We start from the raw sequence: 25,818 nt of genomic DNA on the forward strand, positions 1-25,818 counted from the left end.
CCTTCTCCTTCTCCTTCTCCTTCTCCTTCTCCTTCTCCTTCTCCTTCTCCTTCTCCTTCTCCTTCTCCTTCTCCTTCTCCTTCTCCTTCTTCTCCTTCTCCTCCTCCTTCTTCTCCTCCTTCTCCTTCCCCTTCCCCTTCCCCTTCTCCTTCTCCTTCTCCTTCTCCTTCTCCTTCTCCTTCTCCTTCTCCTTCTCCTTCTCCTTCTCCTTCTCCTTCTCCTTCTCCTTCTCCTCCTCCTCCTCTGATGATGATCCCATACCTGATGAGTTCTTGTGTGCTCTTTGCAAAGCCCTACTGACTGATGCAGCTTTTATTCCCTGCTGTGGGCACAGTTATTGTGAGGAATGTAAGTGTTCCTTGCGTGTTTCTTAGTTCAAAACAATCACATCTGATCTTCTGAGAGCAGAAACAGGAGATAACAAGGTTGCTTTGTTTCCAGTTCTCTTTCATCCTGAAGTCTACCCTGAAGGATGCTTCTTATAGAATGAGGAAAACAGGCAGAAAGCTCTTTTCCCTTTCTATGTGTCTGGTGAAATCCCCTTTGCACACCAAAGGAGGAGTATGAGCAGAGTGTGTAATTGTGCAGGTGATGACAGTCTTAGATATCAAACTGTTTTGTCCACAGCCCTGTCTCTCATATAAGATTACTCTGGTGACTTACTGCTGACTAGAAAAAACCAAAACCAAACCCACCACTATTTTAATATATAAATAGTTAAATATTTAATCCTTCAGAACTCAGGACGTTTTCCTGGTTGCTGTTTTATTCCCTAACCTTGACGTTGGTGACTTCAACTCTACTGGGCAGTGAGGAAAAGACTAGATGAAACATCAAGGCACAGCCTAATCCCACCTTCAAATGTTACAGCAGAGAAATACCAAAACTGTGTGGTTATTTGCTACATACTGGAAACTTTTTTTCCACTATTGAACATTTATAGCTTCGTGCCCTCCACTCAAGATCCTATTCAGCCTTTAACCATATACGTGTTTTTTACAATTGATTAGAACTTTGAAATTTCCCTCCTGCTTTCTTTAAAAACCATTCTGATGATTCTAATTCTACACAGGTATTAGAACAGCAGTACTGGAGTCTGAGGAACATACCTGCCCAACGTGTCAGCAGAGGTTTCTCCTGAGGCTCCAGTTGCCAACAAGTGCTCACCCCAGGTGACGTGATGACTTTTACATAAACTGCTTGTGAGAAAAATCTATCTGTGAAAAGCTGAAAGGGAAGGGTTTACATCTCCTTACACAAGGCTACACTGAATAAGGCCAAAGCAAATGATTGGGAAAGTCATTGCTGTTGTCATTTTATGACAATTTTGAATTTTTTCAGTTTAGTCATCTGAAATGGCCAAGCTGCTTTCTCTCAGCTGGAGACAACGGTGTCTTAGTTTTATCTATTTATCTATTTCTCGCTCTATGGACTCCAGCTGGGCAGTGATGTAGAGGGTGTCACTGCATCTCCCCGAGGCTGTCCTGCCATGGCTGATACGACACCCTCTGGATCCTTGCAGCCTGATGTCCCCTGAGGGTCACTTAGTGCCAAGAGCTGAAAAGATGCAATCAGTGGGTTCCCCCCGGGGGTTTTAATTCCCCCCTCTCACCTTGGGGTGACTGACAGCTGCATTTCCTTGTGCTCAGTGTGAAAACCTCTGCCAGGTCCTTGTGCTGTTGGTGTCTGAGCTCCCAGCTGTGAACTCTTTTAACCCAGAGCCAAGGTGAATGTTTCAGCAGAAATTCCACCAAAGCAGATCAGGCTCTTCTTGCCCCCCCTTTCCTTAACCACTTGGGGATCAGTTGGCAGCAATCACTCAGTTGCTGAAGCTTTGCTGCTCTTCCTGGAGAGCCTGCCAGAGCCTGTCATCTGCTCCAGGTTCTACAGAAGATGTCTGGAGAGTGCCTGCAGCTACAGACTGAGCAGCCAGGTAAAACTCCTCTGATTTTAGAGGGAAAGGAGACAAACTGCTTTATGTGAGACCAGCAAAGTGGTTTTGCTCTCAGAAACTGAATTATCTGGTAATAAATAAAGGATCTTGACTGCTTTGGGCTACTCAGAGCAGTTGTTTGCAAACTGGGTGATGCTGGAAGCAGATGAAGCTGCTGAGGCATTGCCACATCTTCAAGATAAATATTGTGGGTTTGTTTTTTTTTTTCCCCACCTCCTCAGATCATCTCTAAACTGCCCAGGTGCCACAAAAATGTGTTTGAGTATCTGATGGCATTTCTACAGGAACTGCTGAGAAAATCAGGGAAAAACCACTTGGATGCGCATATCCTTGGTAAGGCCACAACTCCAACTGCCCTGCTCAGAGGGGATTTGCAGCATTTCTCACAAAACCCCTTTCTCCAAAGTCCCCTGGGCAGGCTGAGCGAGCCCTCAAGTGTCACCTTGCCTGGGGTTGGGGGATTTTACCTGTGACCCCTGCAGCTGCTGGCTCTGTCTCATTCTCTCTGGCTTTTTCTCTGAAATGCAGGCAGCATTTTTGGGGAGCTGTTGCTTCGCCCTCCTCCTGGACGTCCTGCACCTGACACAGCTGAGAAGAAGAAAGCTCAGCAGTTCATCTGTCAGTTTCTCCTGAGAGAAAACGATCTGCTCTGGATTTCAGATGCAGCTGATCTGATTTTTAGCTATCAAATCGCTGTAAAAAAAATATTTTTTTTATACACTGGCTTTTTTGAAACGTTATCACAGGATTTTATACTTTCCTGGCAGTTTGAAAGCTGTCACTGTTTAAGCTGTAAAGTGTATAAAATTTCTAAGTAAGCTGCACACAGACAAGCAGAAATAGAAAAGCTGATACTTAGGAGTGAGGACAGACCATTCCCCATATCCTGCCCCCATGGCCTCTCCTCCTTTCCCACCTTTCCCACCGAGCAGAGACCCCCGAGCCGGCCTGGAGAAGGAGAGGAGGGAAGGCATCCCCCCACCACACGGCCCCAGCTGCTAGAGACAGGTGAGTGAGGGGCCTCCGGCTGCTTTGCTGTGATCCTGATCCCTGCCAGTCCCCTCTTTGGGTGCCCCTGCCCAGGGCTGGCTCTGCCCTCGGGAGCTGGCACGCGGCTGGGTGCCGGGTAGGGCCCTTCAGTTTCTCCTGCCAACACCTTCAGCTCACCCTCCTCCTCCCTTGTTTTTTTAGATTCCCAGTCTGCTTCCAGCAGACATCAGGATCCTCTACCAGCTGAGGAGGAGGATGGCCAGGAGAGCTTTGTGGATGCCCTGGAGGACATCGAAGAGGTACCCAGAGACTGCCACCTGCCTTGTGCCCGCTCCAGCTGAAGGAGAAGGTCCCAAACCCAACGTTTGCTTTGTGTGATGGGGACTAAAAAAGTGAGACTGCTCCAGTTGCATTTGGGTTATTTGGGGGGGACGTGTTTTTGAAAGGGGCTTTAGCACACAGAGCAAGCAGGTGTGATCCTTTGTCATCCTGGAAGCTGTGCAGAAGCAAGGGGGTTACGCTGGGGATCTTGCTGCTTAATGATTAAACCACGGGAGAGGGATTGGTGCTTGGCCAGGTGGCCCTGGCTGATGATGTTCCCTGGCATTGGTTCCTAGTTCTATTTTGCGGAGGTGAAGTAAATGCAGCTGCAGGTGGGGAGGTTCACAATCTGCAATGGAGAAGTGGCCTGCCAGTTTGAATTTATCAACAAACCAGATGAGAAAGCCTACTCCAAGAAGTGGCTGGCTGCTAATCCCAGCAAGGGCTTTCTGCACCCAGGTGAGCTCCTTGTTGTTCCTCTCATTAATCAGCTCATGTTGTCACCTTAATTCTGGCTTAATTTTGACCCTGTTATGCCTCAGAATGCAGGCTTATTGATTTCATACCTTTTGCCCCCAAGTATGGATTTTATCATCTCCCTGCAGGTGCTGAGTATACAGTGATGTTGGAGGTGTTTGTTAATAAATCAACAGCTACACACTTAAACTCTGGAGAGGAAAAACTTGAAGATATCTTGGTCCTGCATCTTCAGAGGGGGAAGGATTATTTTATTTCTGTAACGGGGAACTACTTGCCAAGTTGCTTTGGGGCTCCTCTCCACACCCTGTGCCACATGAGGGAACCTATCCAGGACATGTCAGCAGAATCTATTCAGAAACTCTATTCAGAGTTAAGGGCAAGAATTCCCTTCCAAACCCACAAGAATGATCCAAACTAGATGTTAAATCCTGTTGCTTGCTAAAGAACCTTTTGCACTGCCCTGCTCTCTCCTCTGAGGATGCTGGTACAGCTTGTGCATGTGTTGTTTCTTCTCTCTGGAGTGTTGGTGCCCAAGTGCCTGTTGTGCTAGTCTGGTGTAAAGGCTGCTGAGTGAAGCTGCAGTTTCTGACCAAGGAGGAATTCTCAGGTAAAAGCTCTGTGAAGCATTTTTGCCAGAACTTGGATAGCTACCTTTTCTTTTTCCCCCCTCACTCTCAGCCCCTGGTGCCACTGGAGATCAGTGATGATGCCATCGAAGCTGAAAAGCCCATGGACATTCCAAAGGAGCTGTGGATGATGGTGGATCATCTCTACAGGAATGCTTCCCAGCAGGTTGGCAGTCTTCGTGCTGGAGACACAGGATGGGACTTTTTTTGTCTTAGCTTTAGATTTGAGGATGCTCCTGGTCATGAGAATTTCTGTGGATGTTTGGGCAGTGGTAGAGGGGAGCCCCAGGGTGTTCTGTTCCCTGACGGTGCCTCTTGCTGGGAGTTTCCAGACAGCTGACAGTGACACTGCTCAGTAATTTATCCAACTAACTTTTCGTTTCCTGGAGAATGAGTTAAGTGTGTGCTTTGCAGGAGTACCTGTTCCAGCAGCCAGGCCTCAAGTCTGAATTTGAGCAAATCCGGGACTGTTTGGACAAAGGAATCCACGACAGCCTCTGTATCCTTGCAGCCTGATGTCTTTACAGCCTCTGCAAGGTGACTGATGAGGGCCATAAGGAGGCCGGGGAAGAACGCTTTCAGGCTCCCCTGACAGTGGGGCCACTGGCTGAGCCTGCACACGAACTGGGGTGCCTGCAGAGAAGACACAGGGGCAGCTCTCAGTGCACTGCTTCAGGGTGACCCCACAAGCCCCTCTGGGCCAGCACCCAACTCTGGCACCCAACTCTGGATCTTGCCCTAGGTTTCCAGCTGCAGTGCAGGGCAGGGGGTGCAGGCAGTGGGGAAGCAGAGTGCTGCCCAGAATGCTGCAGGGCTCCTGTTTGTGCCTGGGGGGCCCCAGCAGCTGCGGGGTGGTAGGGCTGGGAGCAGCGGAGGCCTCATCCTGCCAAGGAGAGGCTGTGCTGGGCTGCAGAGCCCAGAAGGCCTCCCAGCAGAGCCCAGGGGAGTAAAGAGGGCAGCAGCCCTGCCCAAGTGCTGCCCGCGGGGCTGGGCTGGAGGGCAGCTGTCCTTGCCCCTTGCCGCATGCCCCTCTGCAGGCTCAGCTCCCACAGCAGCCTTACGTCATCAAAGAGGGTGGGGAGCTTCTCTGCCAGCAGCACAGCGATGGGGCTGGCCTCCACATTCAACATGGGACCAGCCATGATCTCTCTTAGGAGCAGCGGGCCCTGCTGCCTGACTTCTGCAAAGTTGTCCTGCATCTTCCAGATGCTTCTGAAGCTGTCCCTCTGCCCCAGGAAGCCACCAGCTGGGAGCCTCCAGTCCCCGGAGCAGGGACAGAGGGCTCTGCTGTCAGTCCCTCTGCCCTCCAGCCCTTCCTGCTGGGGCAGTGCTCAGCACCCCTGGGTGTCCACAGGCAGGGCTTCCCCCCGGACGGGCTGTGTCAGCCCCCAGGCCCTGAGCTGGCATGGGGAACCAGGAGCTGGACAGTGCCGGGCTCCTGCAGCTTCGCTCATCTCTCACGGCTGTCATTCTTTCAGCTGCTGGGCTGCCAGGACATTGCAAAGACTTCGAGTGACCTGGGCTGCCTGCGGTCATGTCTGAAGTGTGGCAGTCACAGTGTCCGTCTGCTGGCACTCAGGGCCTTGGTGGAGCTGTGGGCACATCCACAGATGGGGAGTGAGGCGGAGTCAGGCGGAGCTGCGTTGGCAGCCTGGGGCTGGGGCATGGGGGTAACGTGGTGCTTTGGTCCTGGCTGTTAACTCTTCTGCTAAATGCTACCTGCCAGGAAGTGGTTATTTTTCCCAACGCTGCTTCCTCTCTTTCTCTTTATAGTCCTAGTGACCAACTGTCAGCAAGTGCAGCTCAGGAGAAGGCAGAAGCAGATGATGCAGGTGATGCAGACGACATCATTGTCCTCAGCACTCCCCAGTGGGAAGAAGCTTCTGGCCCTACGTTGGATGCAGCTGCTGTGGACAGAGGAGGCAGGATTTTGAAGTCTGGAGGAGCTCAGGAGGAAAAGGACCCAGGCCTTTTCTTGAGGTGGTTTGTATTGTCAGCACTGACTGTGTTTCCTGTTGACTTCAGCACAGGCATCAGGTGGAGCAGCACAAGAAGTTTTGTGAATGTGCTGATTCGTTACTCGTTGGCGATGCTTCTTGTCAAGCTGTGAGGGCAGCTGTGACTCCATGTCCACTAGCAGGGTTGTTGTATTACCTTGTCCTCCAGACAAAACATTCAATTGCCTTGTGATCAAACACCTAGCTCCTTCTATGAGGTTTTAAAATCCCGTCTATGGTTTGGAGGCCACAGAGCCCTAAAGGAATCTTAGGAAACCAGTATATTTAGATAATGCAATGTTGTCTTCTGCTTTACCTGTGAGAGCCTACAGTGGGAGGTTTTATTCTTTCTGGGTTCTTCAGTTCTGTTTTATCAGAACTGTGTGGTAAGTGGTCAGCAGATAGTGTCCAGGGGACATTTCTTGGCATTATTACTGCAGTCTCTGTCTGGCACCATGAAGCACATGTCCTGCATCACGAGAGTCCCTTTGCTGTGCTGCAGGAACAGGCTGAGTGTGAGGTTAAGCTTTTGATCTGGATTCTGCTGTTTGCTTTTCTTTCCCTTTTCTGAATAGTGTGTAACTGGATAGAGCAGCAGATGGCATAGTCTCTAGCATCATGTTACACGTAAGACTCCATGAACTAGTAAAATCTCTGCCTGTGCCTGTGGTGTGTACTCATGTGTGCAATGAGTACCTTGGAGGTTCCTCTACTTCCTCTCTTGCTAGGCCGTTACCATTCTGTTAACTGGTTCCTAATCAAACGTATTCATGCTCGTATTTTTCTTCTCCACTTTAGAGGTGTTTCTTAAACTGCTAGGTGTAAGAGTCCAAAGAAGATAGCACTACTGGAAATGCATTCATTCCTGCTGTCCTGTGTTGACTTGGCTGCCCCAAGTCTCACTCTGTTGTCACCTGTAGAGTTGTCCGTGTTAAATGTTAAGGAGATTTTTCTATTTTTTCTTCTGTTTTCTTCTATAGTAAACATGAAAGTTAAATCCTGAAAAGACGACACTTTGTCCTTTCAGAACCAAAAAGCCATATCCTTAATATTAAGCTATGGATCCCCTGCTAAGCCTTTGTCCCTGGCCAAGTCCTTCCTCCGTCCTGCCCATCCCTTCCCTGGCTCCTTTTTCAGGCATTGCCAGGTGACTCCTCTCCAGGGCATTCTTCTGGACTGGAAACTTGCCAATTGCAATTAAAAAATAACTCCTTTTGTTCACAGGGATTTTTTTATTCCTTGTGCTTTCAGGTGATAGCCATGGTTCTAGAATCAAAAGTTACAAAAGAAGAGCCTCAAACATAAAAGTGAGGAGTAGCAGAGTGTAGTACAAACACTGATTGTCCCCTTTCTTCCCTGGTGTGTAGATCCCCTGCCAGAAGAGGAGAAAGATGATTTTCTCTGGACTTGTCTCTCCCCAGGATTCTGAGGTACTTTCTGAGAAGGACCTCGTAAAAGAAAGCTCAGCAAAGTTTCCATTTTGTCTTCCACAAGAAAGGTTATTCAAGCTGTCAGTGGGTGGCAAAGCAGATGCTTCTTTCTGCTCCTTTCAGATGTTTGTTTCATCTCTTTGAGGGAAAATTACCTCAACAATGCAGAAAAGAGGAGAAGATTGTCATTCCTGTAGAGCTCAAAAGTGACATTGCTGGCTCTGAGAAAAATGACATATTAAATGAAAGGCCTGAGGTGCCCAACAAAACTTCCAGAGACTACACTGGTGAGAGAAACGATCTAGATCCAAATACTTCCTCTATGAATACTAATCCCTAGAAAATGAACTAAGAAAGTGACTGACTTCTGAGGTTGCAAATATTAAGCTGGCCTGTGAATCCCTGCTGGCCAATGGCAGAGTAGCAAAGCAGCTGAGTGTCTCCCTTCTTCCCTGCTGTGTAGGTTCCCTTCCAGCTGTGGCAGCAGAGGAAAAGAAAGCTGTCAGTTTTCTGGGGACTTCTTCCTTGGATTCTGAGGTACTTTGTGTGAAAGAAAGGGAGGTTTCCGTGGTGGGGCTGGCGAGGATAGGAGGAAGATCCAGGAGCTCCTGGGATCCCGCTGTAACTGAAAGGAAGCTGGGCTGAAGTGGGGAAGTGCTTCTCAGGGGCTGTGCAGAAGCAGGGGTGAGATTCAGGACCTCAGGCATTTCTTTCTGCTGCTTCAGATTTCCTTGGAAAGCAGTCAGTGGATGATAATGCAGATGCTTGTTTCTTCTGTTGTGTGTAAAAGCTCCTGAGCAATTCCTTGTCTTTTATCTTTCAGGGTAACAAAGGTGGTGTTGCCATAAGGTTTAAATTCCATAACACTACTACTCTGTGCATTGTGAATTCTCACCTGGCAGCTCACATAGAGGAATACAAGAGGAGGAACCAGGACTTCCAGGACATCTGCTCTCGGATGCAGTTCCGCCAGTCAGATCCCAACTTGGCCTCTCTCACCATTGCCAAACATGAGTATGCTCCCCCTCTGGCTGTGCCCATCGCTCCGTGGGGCAGGGAGAACTTGAGGAACACAGGAGAGTGCCAGGTTCTCCTGGCTGGGATGTGGGAAGGGGTCAGAAATGCTTTACTGGAACCCTGGGGCTGAGGGTGGTCACTGTCCAGGTCTGACAAGTCACTTGCCACCCTGTGCTCTCCCAGCTTTGTTTTATTTTCAAGTGAGGATGTGGCAGCAATGTGCACTGATTTCCCCAGGGGGGTTTAATCTCTGGGATATCAGAAGCACCAGTTATCAAGAGGCAGTGACAAGGATGCAGAACGGGAATTAAAAGCAGCAAAAAATAGAAAATAAAGCTTCACTTTCAGGTTTTCACTGCTGCTTGTTGTCTCTGATGGCCAAGCAGACACAGCACCCAGCTGACAGTGTTGGGAGGAGCTGCTGGGTCCTGCCTGTGGCCAGACCGTGCACACTTGTGCTCTGTGTTCTCCTGCAGTGTGATTTTATGGCTGGGTGACCTCAACTATCGTCTGGAGGATCTCGATGTGGCAAAAGTGAAGCAGCTGGTGGAAGAGAAAGCTTTTCCAGAGCTCTGGCAGTATGACCAGGTACTGCTGTCCCCTGCCTGCAAGTGGGGCTGCTCAGAAACTGCACACCCACTGCTCAGCCTTCTCCGTGCTGAGCTTGTCCCTTTTAGATGGGAATTGTGCTTGAGTTTATTTAAAATTAAATGTTTTGTCCTTTTTTATTTTGTTTTGTTTTGTTTTTCTTTCCTAACTAAAGAGGCAAATGAATGCAAATGCAGTCTTTGAAGGCTTTACAGAGGGAGAGCTTTCTTTCCAGCCAACATACAAATATGATGCTGGCTGTGATGACTGGGACACAAGGTGATGTGCAGTCTGATGTTCTCACTGAAGGAAGTAAAAAAAAAAAAACAAAAAGCTAAAGAATGGCGGATCTAATGACTATAAACAGGAACAGTTCTTAGGTTATTGCTCTTCCTCTCCTTTAGGTCCAGTTTACATCTATTCATCTTGCTTTTCTTCCACTGATGTTTACCAGAACTTTTGCCCAGGAAAAATCCATTGGCTTTCCCCAGGGCTGTACAAAAACAAGGAATTATTTTTGTTAGTTTCTTTTTTGTTGTTGTTGTTGGTTTGGGTTTTTTTCCCTTGGCAAAATTTTGAGCATCTTTTACTTGCTGATACCTTCTCTACCTCCTCAGACCAGCTATATAGAGCCTCTGTACCTCAGATCAGAGCAGCTGGGGTCTGAAATGGAGCATTTGTGCTGTCTGTAGCCGAGTGCATCCTTGTGTAAGTCTGGGTATTGCACTGATTGGATCCAAAGAACAAAAGAAATCATTTTCAGCTTTGAAGAAGCAGAAAGCAAAGCATGATACAGAGCTACTTAAGAGCAGACAATTTTGCAACTGCTCAAAGCAGCTCTGGCAAACACAACTTTGGAGGAGACCTGGCTGCAGGCCATGGCAGGAAAACAGAGTCTCTGGGAGAGCAGTGTCTTGCTTTGCTTTGTTCCTCCACCTGAGCTGGGCCTCCTCTGCCCATCCCCAAACGCCCCCTCCAGGACCCCCAAAATGCCCTCTGAACCCCTCAGACTGCACCCATAAACTTGTGCACCTGCAGGTTCTTTAGATGAGCCAAAGCTCTTCTTCTCCCCCAGTGGGGGCTCCTTGGCTGTCCCAGGCCCTGCTTTCCCCTGCTGTGGCCTCTGCAATCAGGCAATGAGCACTTCCCAGAGGAGACTGAGGCAAGGAAGTCCTGGAAAACCTCAGCATTCTCAATATCCTCTGGAGCTAGGTCTGACATTTCCTTCAGGAGAGGGCCTACATTTTCCTGGCTTCTCCTTTCATTCCCACCTATGTGCCTCTCAAAGCTTTTCTTATTGCTCTTTCCAACCCCGGCAAGATTCAATCCTACCTGGGATGGATGTGGCTCTCCTGCCCTGCTCCCCAGCTGCTCCGACCACCTCTCTACTCCTCCCAGGGTACCTGCCCTTGCTTCCCCCCCGCCTCTGCATGCTTCCTCCTTCACTTGGAGGCCTTTTAGGAGCTGCTGGCTCATCCCCGCCGCCCTCCTGGAATTTTTCCCCGGCTGCGGGATGGGGAGAGTGGGGAAAGAGCACCTGCCAGCATGGGCCGGGAACCAAGATGTCCGCCGGGCAGCCCCCTGCTTGCCCCGGGACTACAGCTCCCAGCATGCCCCGGGACTACAGCTCCCAGCACGCCCCGGGGCGCTCCTCCTCTCCTGCTGCCTGAGCCCGCCCGACCCCGGGGCTGCCCCGGCCCCGGCCCAGCTGGGAGGGGGAGCAGGAGGAAGGGGATCTGGGCAGGGAGGGAAGGCAGGACAAAGAGTGGTGAGGAGCGGGAAAGAGGTGGAGGGGAAGGGGGCAAAGAGGGAGGAGGAGGGAGGCAGGGAGGGAGAGAGAGGAGAAGGGCGGGAAGGAGGAGAGAGGGGGGATGGAGAGAGAGCGGGCCAGGGGCCTGAGAGAGACAGAAAAGGCCCCAGGAGAGGGGAGTGACAGAGGGGTGGGAGAGGGAGCAGGAGAGAGGGGAAAGGGCGAGGGGAGGGAGAGGCAGGAAAGGGGAGAGGCTGCAGGAGAGAGAGGGACAATAAGGCCAGGAGAGGAGAGGGAGAGAAAGATGTGGAGAAAGAGAGAGAGAGAAACAGCAGTGGCTCTGAGACCCGTCAGGGAGGAATTGGGAAGTGTTGAGAGGGAGACAGCCAGTGAAAGCCCAAAGTTGTGATGGGCAAAGGACAGGGAGGGAGGGATGAAGAGCTGGGGGCAGGGAGCTGGGCAGAGCCCCAGAAGAGCGAGCAGTGATGAGCAGCTGGGCCAGGCCCTACCAACCTGGGCTTTCTTTTCAAGGAAGCAAGCTTGTTTTCATTTTTAAGGTTTGATTAGGGACCCTTGGTTTGTGTTCCTGGTTTCTTCAGGTTGATGTTGTTGTTGTTGTGCTGGATTGTGTTGTGTTTTCTCTCTTGAAACCATCATTTCTGGTCTGACACCTCTGGAGCAGGTAGGGCAAAAGAAAGCTCAGCAAAGTTTCCATTTTGTCTTCCACAAGAAAGGTTATTCAAGCTGTCAGTGGGTGGCAAAGCAGATGCTTCTTTCTGCTCCTTTCAGATGTTTGTTTCATCTCTTTGAGGGAAAATTACCTCAACAATGCAGAAAAGAGGAGAAGATTGTCATTCCTGTAGAGCTCAAAAGTGACATTGCTGGCTCTGAGAAAAATGACATATTAAATGAAAGGCCTGAGGTGCCCAACAAAACTTCCAGAGACTACACTGGTGAGAGAAACGATCTAGATCCAAATACTTCCTCTATGAATACTAATCCCTAGAAAATGAACTAAGAAAGTGACTGACTTCTGAGGTTGCAAATATTAAGCTGGCCTGTGAATCCCTGCTGGCCAATGGCAGAGTAGCAAAGCAGCTGAGTGTCTCCCTTCTTCCCTGCTGTGTAGGTTCCCTTCCAGCTGTGGCAGCAGAGGAAAAGAAAGCTGTCAGTTTTCTGGGGACTTCTTCCTTGGATTCTGAGGTACTTTGTGTGAAAGAAAGGGAGGTTTCCGTGGTGGGGCTGGCGAGGATAGGAGGAAGATCCAGGAGCTCCTGGGATCCCGCTGTAACTGAAAGGAAGCTGGGCTGAAGTGGGGAAGTGCTTCTCAGGGGCTGTGCAGAAGCAGGGGTGAGATTCAGGACCTCAGGCATTTCTTTCTGCTGCTTCAGATTTCCTTGGAAAGCAGTCAGTGGATGATAATGCAGATGCTTGTTTCTTCTGTTGTGTGTAAAAGCTCCTGAGCAATTCTTTGTCTTTTATCTTTCAGGGTAACAAAGGTGGTGTTGCCATAAGGTTTAAATTCCATAACACTACTCTGTGCATTGTGAATTCTCACCTGGCAGCTGACATAGAGGAATACAAGAGGAGGAACCAGGACTTCCAGGACATCTGCTCTCGGATGCGGTTCCGCCAGTCAGATCCCAACTTGGCCTCTCTCACCATTGCCAAACATGAGTATGCTCCCCCTCTGGCTGTGCCCATCGCTCCGTGGGGCAGGGAGAACTTGAGGAACACAGGAGAGTGCCAGGTTCTCCTGGCTGGGATGTGGGAAGGGGTCAGAAATGCTTTACTGGAACCCTGGGGCTGAGGGTGGTCACTGTCCAGGTCTGACAAGTCACTTGCCACCCTGTGCTCTCCCAGCTTTGTTTTATTTTCAAGTGAGGATGTGGCAGCAATGTGCACTGATTTCCCCAGGGGGATTTCATCTCTGGGATATCAGAAGCACCAGTTATCAAGAGGCAGTGACAAGGATGCAGAACGGGAATTAAAAGCGGCAAAAAATAGAAAATAAAGCTTCACTTTCAGGTTTTCACTGCTGCTTGTTGTCTCTGATGGCCAAGCAGACACAGCACCCAGCTGACAGTTTTGGGAGGAGCTGCTGGGTCCTGCCTGTGGCCAGACCGTGCACACTTGTGCTCTGTGTTCTCCTGCAGTGTGATTTTATGGCTGGGTGACCTCAACTATCGTCTGGAGGATCTGGATGTGGCAAAAGTGAAGCAGCTGGTGGAAGAGAAAGCTTTTCCAGAGCTCTGGCAGTATGACCAGGTACTGCTGTCCCCTGCCTGCAAGTGGGGCTGCTCAGAAACTGCACACCCACTGCTCAGCCTTCTCCGTGCTGAGCTTGTCCCTTTTAGATGGGAATTGTGCTTGAGTTTATTTAAAATTAAATGTTTTGTCCTTTTTTATTTTGTTTGGTTTTGTTTTTCTTTCCTAACTAAAGAGGCAAATGAATGCAAATGCAGTCTTTGAAGGCTTTACAGAGGGAGAGCTTTCTTTCCAGCCAACATACAAATATGATGCTGGCTGTGATGACTGGGACACAAGGTGATGTGCAGTCTGATGTTCTCACTGAAGGAAGTAAAAAAAAAAAAACAAAAAGCTAAAGAATGGCGGATCTAATGACTATAAACAGGAACAGTTCTTAGGTTATTGCTCTTCCTCTCCTTTAGGTCCAGTTTACATCTATTCATCTTGCTTTTCTTCCACTGATGTTTACCAGAACTTTTTCCCAGGAAAAATCCATTGGCTTTCCCCAGGGCTGTACAAAAACAAGGAATTATTTTTGTTAGTTTCTTTTTTGTTGTTGTTGTTGGTTTGGGTTTTTTTCCCTTGGCAAAATTTTGAGCATCTTTTACTTGCTGATACCTTCTCTACCTCCTCAGACCAGCTATATAGAGCCTCTGTACCTCAGATCAGAGCAGCTGGGGTCTGAACTGGAGCATTTGTGCTGTCTGTAGCCGAGTGCATCCTTGTGTAAGTCTGGGTATTGCACTGATTGGATCCAAAGAACAAAAGAAATCATTTTCAGCTTTGAAGAAGCAGAAAGCAAAGCATGATACAGAGCTACTTAAGAGCAGACAATTTTGCAACTGCTCAAAGCAGCTCTGGCAAACACAACTTTGGAGGAGACCTGGCTGCAGGCCATGGCAGGAAAACAGAGTCTCTGGGAGAGCAGTGTCTTGCCTTGCTTTGTTCCTCCACCTGAGCTGGGCCTCCTCTGCCCTTCCCCATACGCCCCCTCCAGGACCCCCAAAATGCCCTCTGAACCCCTCAGACTGCACCCATAAACTTGTGCACCTGCAGGTTCTTTAGATGAGCCAAAGCTCTTCTTCTCCCCCAGTGGGGGCTCCTTGGCTGTCCCAGGCCCTGCTTTCCCCTGCTGTGGCCTCTGCAATGAGGCAATGAGCACTTCCCAGAGGAGACTGAGGCAAGGAAGTCCTGGAAAACCTCAGCATTCTCAATATCCTCTGGAGCTAGGTCTGACATTTCCTTCAGGAGAGGGCCTACATTTTCCTGGCTTCTCCTTTCATTCCCACCTATGTGCCTCTCAAAGCTTTTCTTATTGCTCTTTCCAACCCCGGCAAGATTCAATCCTACCTGGGATGGATGTGGCTCTCCTGCCCTGCTCCCCAGCTGCTCCGACCACCTCTCTACTCCTCCCAGGGTACCTGCCCTTGCTTCCCCCCCGCCTCTGCATGCTTCCTCCTTCACTTGGAGGCCTTTTAGGAGCTGCTGGCTCATCCCCGCCGCCCTCCTGGAATTTTTCCCCGGCTGCGGGATGGGGAGAGTGGGGAAAGAGCACCTGCCAGCATGGGCCGGGAACCAAGATGTCCGCCGGGCAGCCCCCTGCTTGCCCCGGGACTACAGCTCCCAGCATGCCCCGGGACTACAGCTCCCAGCACGCCCCGGGGCGCTCCTCCTCTCCTGCTGCCTGAGCCCGCCCGACCCCGGGGCTGCCCCGGCCCCGGCCCAGCTGGGAGGGGGAGCAGGAGGAAGGGGATCTGGGCAGGGAGGGAAGGCAGGACAAAGAGTGGTGAGGAGCGGGAAAGAGGTGGAGGGGAAGGGGGCAAAGAGGGAGGAGGAGGGAGGCAGGGAGGGAGAGAGAGGAGAAGGGCGGGAAGGAGGAGAGGGGGGATGGAGAGAGAGCGGGCCAGGGGCCTGAGAGAGACAGAAAAGGCCCCAGGAGAGGGGAGTGACAGAGGGGTGGGAGAGGGAGCAGGAGAGAGGGGAAAGGGCGAGGGGAGGGAGAGGCAGGAAAGGGGAGAGGCTGCAGGAGAGAGAGGGACAATAAGGCCAGGAGAGGAGAGGGAGAGAAAGATGTGGAGAAAGAGAGAGAGAGAAACAGCAGTGGCTCTGAGACCCGTCAGGGAGGAATTGGGAAGTGTTGAGAGGGAGACAGCCAGTGAAAGCCCAAAGTTGTGATGGGCAAAGGACAGGGAGGGAGGGATGAAGAGCTGGGGGCAGGGAGCTGGGCAGAGCCCCAGAAGAGCAAGCAGTGATGAGCAGCTGGGCCAGGCCCTACCAACCTGGGCTTTCTTTTCAAGGAAGCAAGCTTGTTTTCATTTTTAAGGTTTGATTAGGGACCCTTGGTTTGTGTTCCTGGTTTCTTCAGGTTGATGTTGTTGTTGTTGTGCTGGATTGTGTTGTGTTTTCTGTCTTGAAACCATCATTTCTGGTCTGACACCTCTGGAGCAGGTAGGGCAAAAGAAAGCTCAGCAAAGTTTCCATTTTGTCTTCCACAAGAAAGGTTATTCAAGCTGTCAGTGGGTGGCAAAGCAGATGCTTCTTTCTGCTCCTTTCAGATGTTTGTTTCATCTCTTTGAGGGAAAATTACCTCAACAATGCAGAAAAGAGGAGAAGATTGTCATTCCTGTAGAGCTCAAAAGTGACATTGCTGGCTCTGAGAAAAATGACATATTAAATGAAAGGCCTGAGGTGCCCAACAAAACTTCCAGAGACTACACTGGTGAGAGAAACGATCTAGATCCAAATACTTCCTCTATGAATACTAATCCCTAGAAAATGAACTAAGAAAGTGACTGACTTCTGAGGTTGCAAATATTAAGCTGGCCTGTGAATCCCTGCTGGCCAATGGCAGAGTAGCAAAGCAGCTGAGTGTCTCCCTTCTTCCCTGCTGTGTAGGTTCCCTTCCAGCTGTGGCAGCAGAGGAAAAGAAAGCTGTCAGTTTTCTGGGGACTTCTTCCTTGGATTCTGAGGTACTTTGTGTGAAAGAAAGGGAGGTTTCCGTGGTGGGGCTGGCGAGGATAGGAGGAAGATCCAGGAGCTCCTGGGATCCCGCTGTAACTGAAAGGAAGCTGGGCTGAAGTGGGGAAGTGCTTCTCAGGGGCTGTGCAGAAGCAGGGGTGAGATTCAGGACCTCAGGCATTTCTTTCTGCTGCTTCAGATTTCCTTGGAAAGCAGTCAGTGGATGATAATGCAGATGCTTGTTTCTTCTGTTGTGTGTAAAAGCTCCTGAGCAATTCCTTGTCTTTTATCTTTCAGGGTAACAAAGGTGGTGTTGCCATAAGGTTTAAATTCCATAACACTACTACTCTGTGCATTGTGAATTCTCACCTGGCAGCTGACATAGAGGAATACAAGAGGAGGAACCAGGACTTCCAGGACATCTGCTCTCGGATGCGGTTCCGCCAGTCAGATCCCAACTTGGCCTCTCTCACCATTGCCAAACATGAGTATGCTCCCCCTCTGGCTGTGCCCATCGCTCCGTGGGGCAGGGAGAACTTGAGGAACACAGGAGAGTGCCAGGTTCTCCTGGCTGGGATGTGGGAAGGGGTCAGAAATGCTTTACTGGAACCCTGGGGCTGAGGGTGGTCACTGTCCAGGTCTGACAAGTCACTTGCCACCCTGTGCTCTCCCAGCTTTGTTTTATTTTCAAGTGAGGATGTGGCAGCAATGTGCACTGATTTCCCCAGGGGGGTTTCATCTCTGGGATATCAGAAGCACCAGTTATCAAGAGGCAGTGACAAGGATGCAGAACGGGAATTAAAAGCAGCAAAAAATAGAAAATAAAGCTTCACTTTCAGGTTTTCACTGCTGCTTGTTGTCTCTGATGGCCAAGCAGACACAGCACCCAGCTGACAGTGTTGGGAGGAGCTGCTGGGTCCTGCCTGTGGCCAGACCGTGCACACTTGTGCTCTGTGTTCTCCTGCAGTGTGATTTTATGGCTGGGTGACCTCAACTATCGTCTGGAGGATCTGGATGTGGCAAAAGTGAAGCAGCTGCTGGAAGAGAAAGCTTTTCCAGAGCTCTGGCAGTATGACCAGGTACTGCTGTCCCCTGCCTGCAAGTGGGGCTGCTCAGAAACTGCACACCCACTGCTCAGCCTTCTCCGTGCTGAGCTTGTCCCTTTTAGATGGGAATTGTGCTTGAGTTTATTTAAAATTAAATGTTTTGTCCTTTTTTATTTTGTTTGGTTTTGTTTTTCTTTCCTAACTAAAGAGGCAAATGAATGCAAATGCAGTCTTTGAAGGCTTTACAGAGGGAGAGCTTTCTTTCCAGCCAACATACAAATATGATGCTGGCTGTGATGACTGGGACACAAGGTGATGTGCAGTCTGATGTTCTCACTGAAGGAAGTAAAAAAAAAAAAACAAAAAGCTAAAGAATGGCGGATCTAATGACTATAAACAGGAACAGTTCTTAGGTTATTGCTCTTCCTCTCCTTTAGGTCCAGTTTACATCTATTCATCTTGCTTTTCTTCCACTGATGTTTACCAGAACTTTTGCCCAGGAAAAATCCATTGGCTTTCCCCAGGGCTGTACAAAAACAAGGAATTATTTTTGTTAGTTTCTTTTTTGTTGTTGTTGTTGGTTTGGGTTTTTTTCCCTTGGCAAAATTTTGAGCATCTTTTACTTGCTGATACCTTCTCTACCTCCTCAGACCAGCTATATAGAGCCTCTGTACCTCAGATCAGAGCAGCTGGGGTCTGAACTGGAGCATTTGTGCTGTCTGTAGCCGAGTGCATCCTTGTGTAAGTCTGGGTATTGCACTGATTGGATCCAAAGAACAAAAGAAATCATTTTCAGCTTTGAAGAAGCAGAAAGCAAAGCATGATACAGAGCTACTTAAGAGCAGACAATTTTGCAACTGCTCAAAGCAGCTCTGGCAAACACAACTTTGGAGGAGACCTGGCTGCAGGCCATGGCAGGAAAACAGAGTCTCTGGGAGAGCAGTGTCTTGCTTTGCTTTGTTCCTCCACCTGAGCTGGGCCTCCTCTGCCCATCCCCAAACGCCCCCTCCAGGACCCCCAAAATGCCCTCTGAACCCCTCAGACTGCACCCATAAACTTGTGCACCTGCAGGTTCTTTAGATGAGCCAAAGCTCTTCTTCTCCCCCAGTGGGGGCTCCTTGGCTGTCCCAGGCCCTGCTTTCCCCTGCTGTGGCCTCTGCAATGAGGCAATGAGCACTTCCCAGAGGAGACTGAGGCAAGGAAGTCCTGGAAAACCTCAGCATTCTCAATATCCTCTGGAGCTAGGTCTGACATTTCCTTCAGGAGAGGGCCTACATTTTCCTGGCTTCTCCTTTCATTCCCACCTATGTGCCTCTCAAAGCTTTTCTTATTGCTCTTTCCAACCCCGGCAAGATTCAATCCTACCTGGGATGGATGTGGCTCTCCTGCCCTGCTCCCCAGCTGCTCCGACCACCTCTCTACTCCTCCCAGGGTACCTGCCCTTGCTTCCCCCCCGCCTCTGCATGCTTCCTCCTTCACTTGGAGGCCTTTTAGGAGCTGCTGGCTCATCCCCGCCGCCCTCCTGGAATTTTTCCCCGGCTGCGGGATGGGGAGAGTGGGGAAAGAGCACCTGCCAGCATGGGCCGGGAACCAAGATGTCCGCCGGGCAGCCCCCTGCTTGCCCCGGGACTACAGCTCCCAGCATGCCCCGGGACTACAGCTCCCAGCACGCCCCGGGGCGCTCCTCCTCTCCTGCTGCCTGAGCCCGCCCGACCCCGGGGCTGCCCCGGCCCCGGCCCAGCTGGGAGGGGGAGCAGGAGGAAGGGGATCTGGGCAGGGAGGGAAGGCAGGACAAAGAGTGGTGAGGAGCGGGAAAGAGGTGGAGGGGAAGGGGGCAAAGAGGGAGGAGGAGGGAGGCAGGGAGGGAGAGAGAGGAGAAGGGCGGGAAGGAGGAGAGAGGGGGGATGGAGAGAGAGCGGGCCAGGGGCCTGAGAGAGACAGAAAAGGCCCCAGGAGAGGGGAGTGACAGAGGGGTGGGAGAGGGAGCAGGAGAGAGGGGAAAGGGCGAGGGGAGGGAGAGGCAGGAAAGGGGAGAGGCTGCAGGAGAGAGAGGGACAATAAGGCCAGGAGAGGAGAGGGAGAGAAAGATGTGGAGAAAGAGAGAGAGAGAAACAGCAGTGGCTCTGAGACCCGTCAGGGAGGAATTGGGAAGTGTTGAGAGGGAGACAGCCAGTGAAAGCCCAAAGTTCTGATGGGCAAAGGACAGGGAGGGAGGGATGAAGAGCTGGGGGCAGGGAGCTGGGCAGAGCCCCAGAAGAGCAAGCAGTGATGAGCAGCTGGGCCAGGCCCTACCAACCTGGGCTTTCTTTTCAAGGAAGCAAGCTTGTTTTCATTTTTAAGGTTTGATTAGGGACCCTTGGTTTGTGTTCCTGGTTTCTTCAGGTTGATGTTGTTGTTGTTGTGCTGGATTGTGTTGTGTTTTCTCTCTTGAAACCATCATTTCTGGTCTGACACCTCTGGAGCAGGTAGGGCAGTGTGACTGATGGTGTGGTCTTGCATATTTCTAGGGAGTCAGTGGAAATGGTGGTTGGAGCCTTCTGCATCCCTTACCCTTTGATTTCTTGAGTGTAAATCTTGCAGTGGATTTGCTGAGGTGCAAAAAGGAAATGGGAGAGCAGATCTTCCTCTCTCACACACACACAGCTTCCCCTATCTGAAGATGAACAGAGAAAATCTCTGGGGCTGTGTTCTTTTATTAAACGTGTGTCAGTCACGCATGGTTTACTCTGTGCATCAGAGAACTGGTTTATACTCTGCTTTCCCTACTTAGGGTTGGGTACAGGTGCTTTATTTGGAGTTCTGATCACCTTTTTTTGGTTCTTCTAGAAGCCAATCAGAGCCAGTGAGTGGAACATCTGGAAGGCAAAGGGAGCCAGGGAGTGGAACATCAAAAGCTGTATGTAAAATCACAATCTCACACTTTCTACTGCAGCCTGCATTTACATCCAAACAGTGTACCCTTGTATTAATTTCCCAAACAATAACTTAATCCATTTTCCAATAAAACACAGTCTTTGTTGTAAATAGAATGTATTTGAGTCAGCATAGCAAAACTGTGTACTGCCATCATTTGCACAGTTGGGTTTTTTTCCCTAATTTTATAAAAGGTTACCAAAACCCCCTGAGAATCTGTTATTGTTAAACTTGGTACTGTTTCTTACTTTTGACTCAAACCAACATATCCCAAGCATTTTGAGGACATCTGTGTGCAGCGAAACAATTCCTTTTTGTGCCTGTAAATACCTGGGCATTTCTTCCTGAGACTGTATAATTGAGGTGAAATTGTTTGGGCCCCTCTGAGTACACAAATGTCTTGAATAGATTGCCATCAGTTAAAGTCTTGTTGCTGCCCAAGTTGGTATTCTGCAGTTCTGCATTTGATCTTTGGACTTTATCTGATGAAGCAGTTCAGTTGAATAGTTTGTCTGCACAGGAAAATACCAACAGCCCAGTGTACCCATTCAGCACAAGATTGGAGCCCAGTGCCTTTGTGGGTAAAAGCTCTGTCATTTTTCTTCCCTTCTGCCTGCAGGACATGTTTGGATCTGGGTGACTTCAGGTTTGGATGCTGCTGCCGTTTCCCAGAGGTTCAGCCTTTCTTCAGGATACCCCCACTTGGAACTGAGACTGGGAAAAGGGGCAGCATTTTTCTACAGCTTTGCAAACACTGTCCTGCTGCTGCTAAAATACAAATAAGGAACACAAGGAAATACCTGACTGGTAATGCTCTCGATGTTGATTTGCCTCCTGGGGTGGAATATGATGTGTAACTCTGCATTTCAAAAGAGTCCTTCCAGTATAAACATCACTAAGTGGTGGGTTGTTTTATTTTTGTCCTCCTGATTTTAGGTATAACTGCTTTTTCTTCACTAGACTGGGGTGAGGCATTACAGTAAGCCAGAGTTGTGGGGTCTGAGCACTTGAGAAGCTGTGAGGAGATCTGAATGTAGAAATTCATCAAGTGTGTCTGTGTGTCCTGTGAAGAATACAGCCTGTGCTGGTCATGGAGTGGTGTGTCATATTTCAGCTTGAAAGCTTCTTGTCTGTAGCTCTGAAACGACTCAGTCTGAATCTGACATCAGCAATGCTGTCACTGATCAGTTTGAATTCCTTTCTGCCCGTGAATGTCTCTCTCTGTGAGTGTGAGTCAGTGTAGCTGGCCCAGGGACCCTGGTAGTTCCCAGAGTGCCTTTATCCAAACCACATTCGTAGCAGTTGCTCTAATTCAGATGGGGTTTTATTTCTTGAAAACAGGTATGTTAAAACCCTTTGATTATTTTTTTGTGACCAGATCAGTGACTCCTCTGCACTTCTTTCTCTGGCCCAGCTTATTGAGATATATGGAATTTCTTGTCAAATCCTTTAAAATAAAACCCCAGGAGTCTTTGCTTTGTTATTTTAAATCTTATGCTGTGATCTGTAGCTGGATAACCATTGAGATGTGAACGAAACTTTGATCTTTAAGAATATGAAGTCATTGGTTTAAGTTTACAAGATGTTTGCGTTTGGATACTATCCTACAGAGGGTTGTTGGGAAGCTTGGGAAGACAGGAGGGGAGTAGCTGATCAGCCTCAGTGTAATCCTGCAATATTCCTCAGCCTCAAGACACAAGGAAGCCCTTCAGGAGCTGTTCACCATCTCTGAGACATTTTGTTAATTTTGTGTTGCAAAGAGCCCTCCTCCTTCTCCTTCTCCTTCTCCTTCTCCTTCTCCTTCTCCTTCTCCTTCTCCTTCTCCTTCTCCTTCTCCTTCTCCTTCTCCTTCTCCTTCTCCTTCTCCTTCTCCTTCTCCTTCTTCTCCTTCTTCTCCTTCTCCTTCTCCTTCTTCTCCTCCTTCTCCTTCTCCTTCTCCTTCTCCTTCTCCTTCTCCTTCTCCTTCTCCTTCTCCTTCTCCTTCTCCTTCTCCTTCTCCTTCTCCTTCTCCTTCTCCTTCTCCTTCTCCTTCTCCTTCTCCTTCTCCTTCTCCTTCTCCTTCTTCTCCTTCTCCTTCTTCTCCTCCTTCTTCTCCTCCTTCTCCTTCCCCTTCCCCTTCCCCTTCCCCTTCTCCTTCTCCTTCTCCTTCTCCTTCTCCTTCTCCTTCTCCTTCTCCTTCTCCTTCTCCTTCTCCTTCTCCTTCTCCTTCTCCTTCTCCTTCTCCTTCTCCTTCTCCTTCTTCTCCTTCTCCTTCCCCTTCTCCTTCTCCTTCTCCTTCTCCTTCTCCTTCTCCTTCTCCTTCTCCTTCTCCTTCTCCTTCTCCTTCTCCTTCTCCTTCTCCTTCTCCTCCTCCTCCTCCTCCTCCTCCTCCTTCTCCTCCTCCTTCTCCTTCTCCTTCTCCTTCCCCTTCTCCTTCTCCTTCCCCTTCTCCTTCTCCTTCTCCTTCTCCTCCTCCTCTGATGATGATCCCATACCTGATGAGTTCTTGTGTGCTCTTTGCAAAGCCCTACTGACTGATGCAGCTTTTATTCCCTGCTGTGGGCACAGTTATTGTGAGGAATGTAAGTGTTCCTTGCGTGTTTCTTAGTTCAAAACAATCACATCTGATCTTCTGAGAGCAGAAACAGGAGATAACAAGGTTGCTTTGTTTCCAGTTCTCTTTCATCCTGAAGTCTACCCTGAAGGATGCTTCTTATAGAATGAGGAAAACAGGCAGAAAGCTCTTTTCCCTTTCTATGTGTCTGGTGAAATCCCCTTTGCACACCAAAGGAGGAGTATGAGCAGAGTGTGTAATTGTGCAGGTGATGACAGTCTTAGATATCAAACTGTTTTGTCCACAGCCCTGTCTCTCATATAAGATTACTCTGGTGACTTACTGCTGACTAGAAAAAACCAAAACCAAACCCACCACTATTTTAATATATAAATAGTTAAATATTTAATCCTTCAGAACTCAGGACGTTTTCCTGGTTGCTGTTTTATTCCCTAACCTTGACGTTGGTGACTTCAACTCTACTGGGCAGTGAGGAAAAGACTAGATGAAACATCAAGGCACAGCCTAATCCCACCTTCAAATGTTACAGCAGAGAAATACCAAAACTGTGTGGTTATTTGCTACATACTGGAAACTTTTTTTCCACTATTGAACATTTATAGCTTCGTGCCCTCCACTCAAGATCCTATTCAGCCTTTAACCATATACGTGTTTTTTACAATTGATTAGAACTTTGAAATTTCCCTCCTGCTTTCTTTAAAAACCATTCTGATGATTCTAATTCTACACAGGTATTAGAACAGCAGTACTGGAGTCTGAGGAACATACCTGCCCAACGTGTCAGCAGAGGTTTCTCCTGAGGCTCCAGTTGCCAACAAGTGCTCACCCCAGGTGACGTGATGACTTTTACATAAACTGCTTGTGAGAAAAATCTATCTGTGAAAAGCTGAAAGGGAAGGGTTTACATCTCCTTACACAAGGCTACACTGAATAAGGCCAAAGCAAATGATTGGGAAAGTCATTGCTGTTGTCATTTTATGACAATTTTGAATTTTTTCAGTTTAGTCATCTGAAATGGCCAAGCTGCTTTCTCTCAGCTGGAGACAACGGTGTCTTAGTTTTATCTATTTATCTATTTCTCGCTCTATGGACTCCAGCTGGGCAGTGATGTAGAGGGTGTCACTGCATCTCCCCGAGGCTGTCCTGCCATGGCTGATACGACACCCTCTGGATCCTTGCAGCCTGATGTCCCCTGAGGGTCACTTAGTGCCAAGAGCTGAAAAGATGCAATCAGTGGGTTCCCCCCGGGGGTTTTAATTCCCCCCTCTCACCTTGGGGTGACTGACAGCTGCATTTCCTTGTGCTCAGTGTGAAAACCTCTGCCAGGTCCTTGTGCTGTTGGTGTCTGAGCTCCCAGCTGTGAACTCTTTTAACCCAGAGCCAAGGTGAATGTTTCAGCAGAAATTCCACCAAAGCAGATCAGGCTCTTCTTGCCCCCCCTTTCCTTAACCACTTGGGGATCAGTTGGCAGCAATCACTCAGTTGCTGAAGCTTTGCTGCTCTTCCTGGAGAGCCTGCCAGAGCCTGTCATCTGCTCCAGGTTCTACAGAAGATGTCTGGAGAGTGCCTGCAGCTACAGACTGAGCAGCCAGGTAAAACTCCTCTGATTTTAGAGGGAAAGGAGACAAACTGCTTTATGTGAGACCAGCAAAGTGGTTTTGCTCTCAGAAACTGAATTATCTGGTAATAAATAAAGGATCTTGACTGCTTTGGGCTACTCAGAGCAGTTGTTTGCAAACTGGGTGATGCTGGAAGCAGATGAAGCTGCTGAGGCATTGCCACATCTTCAAGAGAAATATTGTGGGTTTGTTTTTTTTTTTCCCCACCTCCTCAGATCATCTCTAAACTGCCCAGGTGCCACAAAAATGTGTTTGAGTATCTGATGGCATTTCTACAGGAACTGCTGAGAAAATCAGGGAAAAACCACTTGGATGCGCATATCCTTGGTAAGGCCACAACTCCAACTGCCCTGCTCAGAGGGGATTTGCAGCATTTCTCACAAAACCCCTTTCTCCAAAGTCCCCTGGGCAGGCTGAGCGAGCCCTCAAGTGTCACCTTGCCTGGGGTTGGGGGATTTTACCTGTGACCCCTGCAGCTGCTGGCTCTGTCTCATTCTCTCTGGCTTTTTCTCTGAAATGCAGGCAGCATTTTTGGGGAGCTGTTGCTTCGCCCTCCTCCTGGACGTCCTGCACCTGACACAGCTGAGAAGAAGAAAGCTCAGCAGTTCATCTGTCAGTTTCTCCTGAGAGAAAACGATCTGCTCTGGATTTCAGATGCAGCTGATCTGATTTTTAGCTATCAAATCGCTGTAAAAAAAATATTTTTTTTATACACTGGCTTTTTTGAAACGTTATCACAGGATTTTATACTTTCCTGGCAGTTTGAAAGCTGTCACTGTTTAAGCTGTAAAGTGTATAAAATTTCTAAGTAAGCTGCACACAGACAAGCAGAAATAGAAAAGCTGATACTTAGGAGTGAGGACAGACCATTCCCCATATCCTGCCCCCATGGCCTCTCCTCCTTTCCCACCTTTCCCACCGAGCAGAGACCCCCGAGCCGGCCTGGAGAAGGAGAGGAGGGAAGGCATCCCCCCACCACACGGCCCCAGCTGCTAGAGACAGGTGAGTGAGGGGCCTCCGGCTGCTTTGCTGTGATCCTGATCCCTGCCAGTCCCCTCTTTGGGTGCCCCTGCCCAGGGCTGGCTCTGCCCTCGGGAGCTGGCACGCGGCTGGGTGCCGGGTAGGGCCCTTCAGTTTCTCCTGCCAACACCTTCAGCTCACCCTCCTCCTCCCTTGTTTTTTTAGATTCCCAGTCTGCTTCCAGCAGACATCAGGATCCTCTACCAGCTGAGGAGGAGGATGGCCAGGAGAGCTTTGTGGATGCCCTGGAGGACATCGAAGAGGTACCCAGAGACTGCCACCTGCCTTGTGCCCGCTCCAGCTGA

General features: G+C 49.4%; 1 protein-coding gene across 1 annotated transcript; it reads left to right on the top strand.

Annotated features, from left to right (window-relative positions):
• The first annotated feature begins 2,848 nt into the window (after positions 1 to 2,848).
• Positions 2,849 to 25,818, top strand: LOC139800052 (type II inositol 1,4,5-trisphosphate 5-phosphatase-like). The gene is given in 11 exon segments (XM_071752742.1): positions 2,849 to 2,924; positions 3,146 to 3,243; positions 3,562 to 3,724; positions 3,871 to 4,107; positions 4,425 to 4,537; positions 4,786 to 4,870; positions 24,339 to 24,466; positions 24,709 to 24,820; positions 25,016 to 25,182; positions 25,420 to 25,495; positions 25,679 to 25,818. Coding segments are annotated over 11 exon segments (1,395 nt in total).

The sequence above is a fragment of the Heliangelus exortis genome, chromosome 9, assembly GCF_036169615.1.
Source record: "Heliangelus exortis chromosome 9, bHelExo1.hap1, whole genome shotgun sequence".
In the NCBI taxonomy this organism is placed as follows: Eukaryota; Metazoa; Chordata; class Aves; order Apodiformes; family Trochilidae; genus Heliangelus; species Heliangelus exortis.